Raw genomic sequence first — 2,646 nt, forward strand, 5'->3', positions numbered from 1 at the left:
TTGACATATTGTAACTGATCCTATTTATTTATTTATTTTCTTCACCGGAATAATTGCATGCCAGCAACTTATGTTCAGCTTTTACTTTAAGTACTCACATAACTTATTTTTGCAAGAATTAATCTTGTTTATGTAATTTGCTAGAACCATTAGAACTCAATTATGAATGTTAAAACGTGTATAATTACTTCCTGGCAGAAACTGTATGAGGAGTTAGTTCCCTTTTATGTGTCATTCTGTGAATTATTTTTGACATATGAAGTGCATTAAATAGCATAGATTAGAGCTTGCTTGTTTTTAGTCTGAGTTTTTGCAAATCTGGTCTAATAACTGATTTTCGAATAGAAATAGACTGAAACAAATATGCTAAAATCCCTGGCGGAATAAATTTAAATGAATATTGTCTGTCTAAATGTTGTTTTTATGCTACTGTGTCAGCAATAAGCTGAAAATCTGAAACGTATTATTTAGTTAACATTCTGGCAGCATAATATACTCATTATGTACTTGTTTTATGAAATATTTTTCAGGTGCATGTACGCATACGATAAAGAAGCAAGACTTCAGCGCATAAGAGCGTACATAGACTTGATAAACGGAGCAAATCCAGAGGAGCTTCTGCATATTTTCAGTGCTGAACCAGCACTTGAAATAGAAGATCCATTGCCAATCAAATACAACCACATGGCAGAACAGACGTTGAAGGAGCTGGGAGCCCCTAAAATAGGAGAAGATCCTCTCTGCATTGTCTTTCCGGAGCTAGAGAATCCCCTCAAACTGAACTCAGGTTTCCTTAATCTTCTCCCTAAATTCTATGGGAACGCAGGTGAGAATCCTTATAGACATTTAAAAGAGTTTAAAGTTGTATGTTCTTCTATGAATCCCGAAGGAATAGAACAGGAACATATTAGATTGCATGCTTTTCCTTTTTCTTTGCAAGATCCTGCTAAAGAGTGGTTATATGAGCAACTTCCATCTAGTTCCATTAATTCTTGGGCAGAATTAGAAAAAGTTTTTCTTGAAAGATTCTTTCCTGCAAGTCGTATAGGTTCTATTAGGAAGGAAATTTGTGGAATTAGACAGAATAATAATGAGTCTTTATATGAGTATTGGCAACGTTTTAATAGCCTTTATTCATCTTGTCCACAACATCAAATTAGTGATCAATTGCTAATTCAATACTTTTATGAGGGGTTGTCACCTAATGATAGGGGTATGATAGATGCATCTAGTGGGGGTGCATTAGTGGATAAAACACCAAGTCAAGCTAGAAAATTAATCTCTAATATGGCTCAAAACACACAGCAGTTTAGTACTAGAAATGATGTTAAAAGAGTAAATGAAATTGATATAAGTGGTATTCAGAATCAGTTGTAAGAAAATTCTCAACAAATTGCTACTTTGACTACTCTTGTTTCTAAAATTGCTAATAATGAGTCTAAATCTAGAGTTTGTGGTGTTTGTTCTGATTTTTCTCATGCTACTGATGAATGTCCTACTATACAAAGTGAAGATGTTAATGCTTTAGGGGGTTTTCCTGGTCAACAAAATAGGAAGTATGATTCGTTCTCACAAACTTATAATGAAGGCTGGAAAGACCACCCTAATCTTAAGTATGGACACAAACCGCAATTATTACTAAATAACCAACCAAGGCAGTATGGTCAGCAAAACCCCTCTTCTCAATCTCAAGGTCTTTCACTAGAAAGTATGGTAAAGCAGTTGGCGACTCAAATAGGACAAGTGCATAATCAAAACACTGAATATCAAAGTAAAACAGATTCCCATCTTCAACAACTTGACATTCAATTAAGTCACATTTGTACTTCCTTAAGTAACTTAGAGACTCAATTGGGAGGAAGACTCCCAGCCCAAACTTTTCCAAACCCAAAATCAAATGCTGTGTTTAAACAGAGTAAAGTCACCATTGATGAGTCTTTAGAACTTGAGAATAGAAGTAATTTAAGCCCGAAAATGATGAAAGGTAACAAAATCCCGTTATTAGATGCTGTGAAAATGGTTCCTAAGTATAAATCATTGTTGGATGCTTTTCTTAATAAGTCTAGTAAGGAATCTAAATTTTGTGCACCGCCTCCAAAGTGTGATGATCCTGGTTTGTTTTCTATTCTTTGCAAAATTGGAAAATCTGGTTTTCATGAGTGTGTGTTAGATTTAGGATCTTCTGTCAATATCTTGCCTTCTTCTATGTGTGATAAGTTTGAATTAGGACCTTTGAGGAACACGAATGAAATTCTTTACATGGCTAATGGTAATAGTGTTTCTCCAAATGGTTGTTTGGAAAATGTTTTAATTCAAATCAAACAATTATTTTTCCTTGCTGATTTCTATGTCATTGATGTTGAAAATATTTCTGAAATTTTATTGGGACGACCATTCTTAAAGACTGCAAGAGCGTTGATTGATGTAGCTAATGGTAGTGTTACTTTAGGCAACAATGGTCACAGTGTTAACATCAATGTTTTTGATGAACAAGGTTCACTTGAAGAAACAGGTGCTACTAACCAGATCTCTTATCATCTTGCACAGATTGGAGTTGATAATGTAGAGATATTACTAGATGAGATGGTAAATAATGTAGGGCTTGAGCAATTGCTTTTCGATGCCCTTAATGAGCTGAGCTTCTAA

At 34.5% G+C, this 2,646-nt stretch overlaps 1 protein-coding gene across 1 annotated transcript; it reads left to right on the plus strand.

The window, feature by feature from the left end:
- The first annotated feature begins 534 nt into the window (after window positions 1-534).
- On the plus strand, window positions 535-2,646 carry LOC145566184 (uncharacterized). Its single transcript, XM_081625691.1, has 2 exons — window positions 535-1,373; window positions 1,449-2,646. Exons 1-2 carry the CDS (start codon window positions 535-537, stop codon window positions 2,644-2,646), a joined length of 2,037 nt encoding a protein of 678 aa, XP_081481817.1.

Source organism: Chenopodium album, chromosome 11 (genome assembly GCF_948465745.1).
Source record: "Chenopodium album chromosome 11, dcCheAlbu1.1, whole genome shotgun sequence".
NCBI lineage: Eukaryota > Viridiplantae > Streptophyta > Magnoliopsida > Caryophyllales > Amaranthaceae > Chenopodium > Chenopodium album.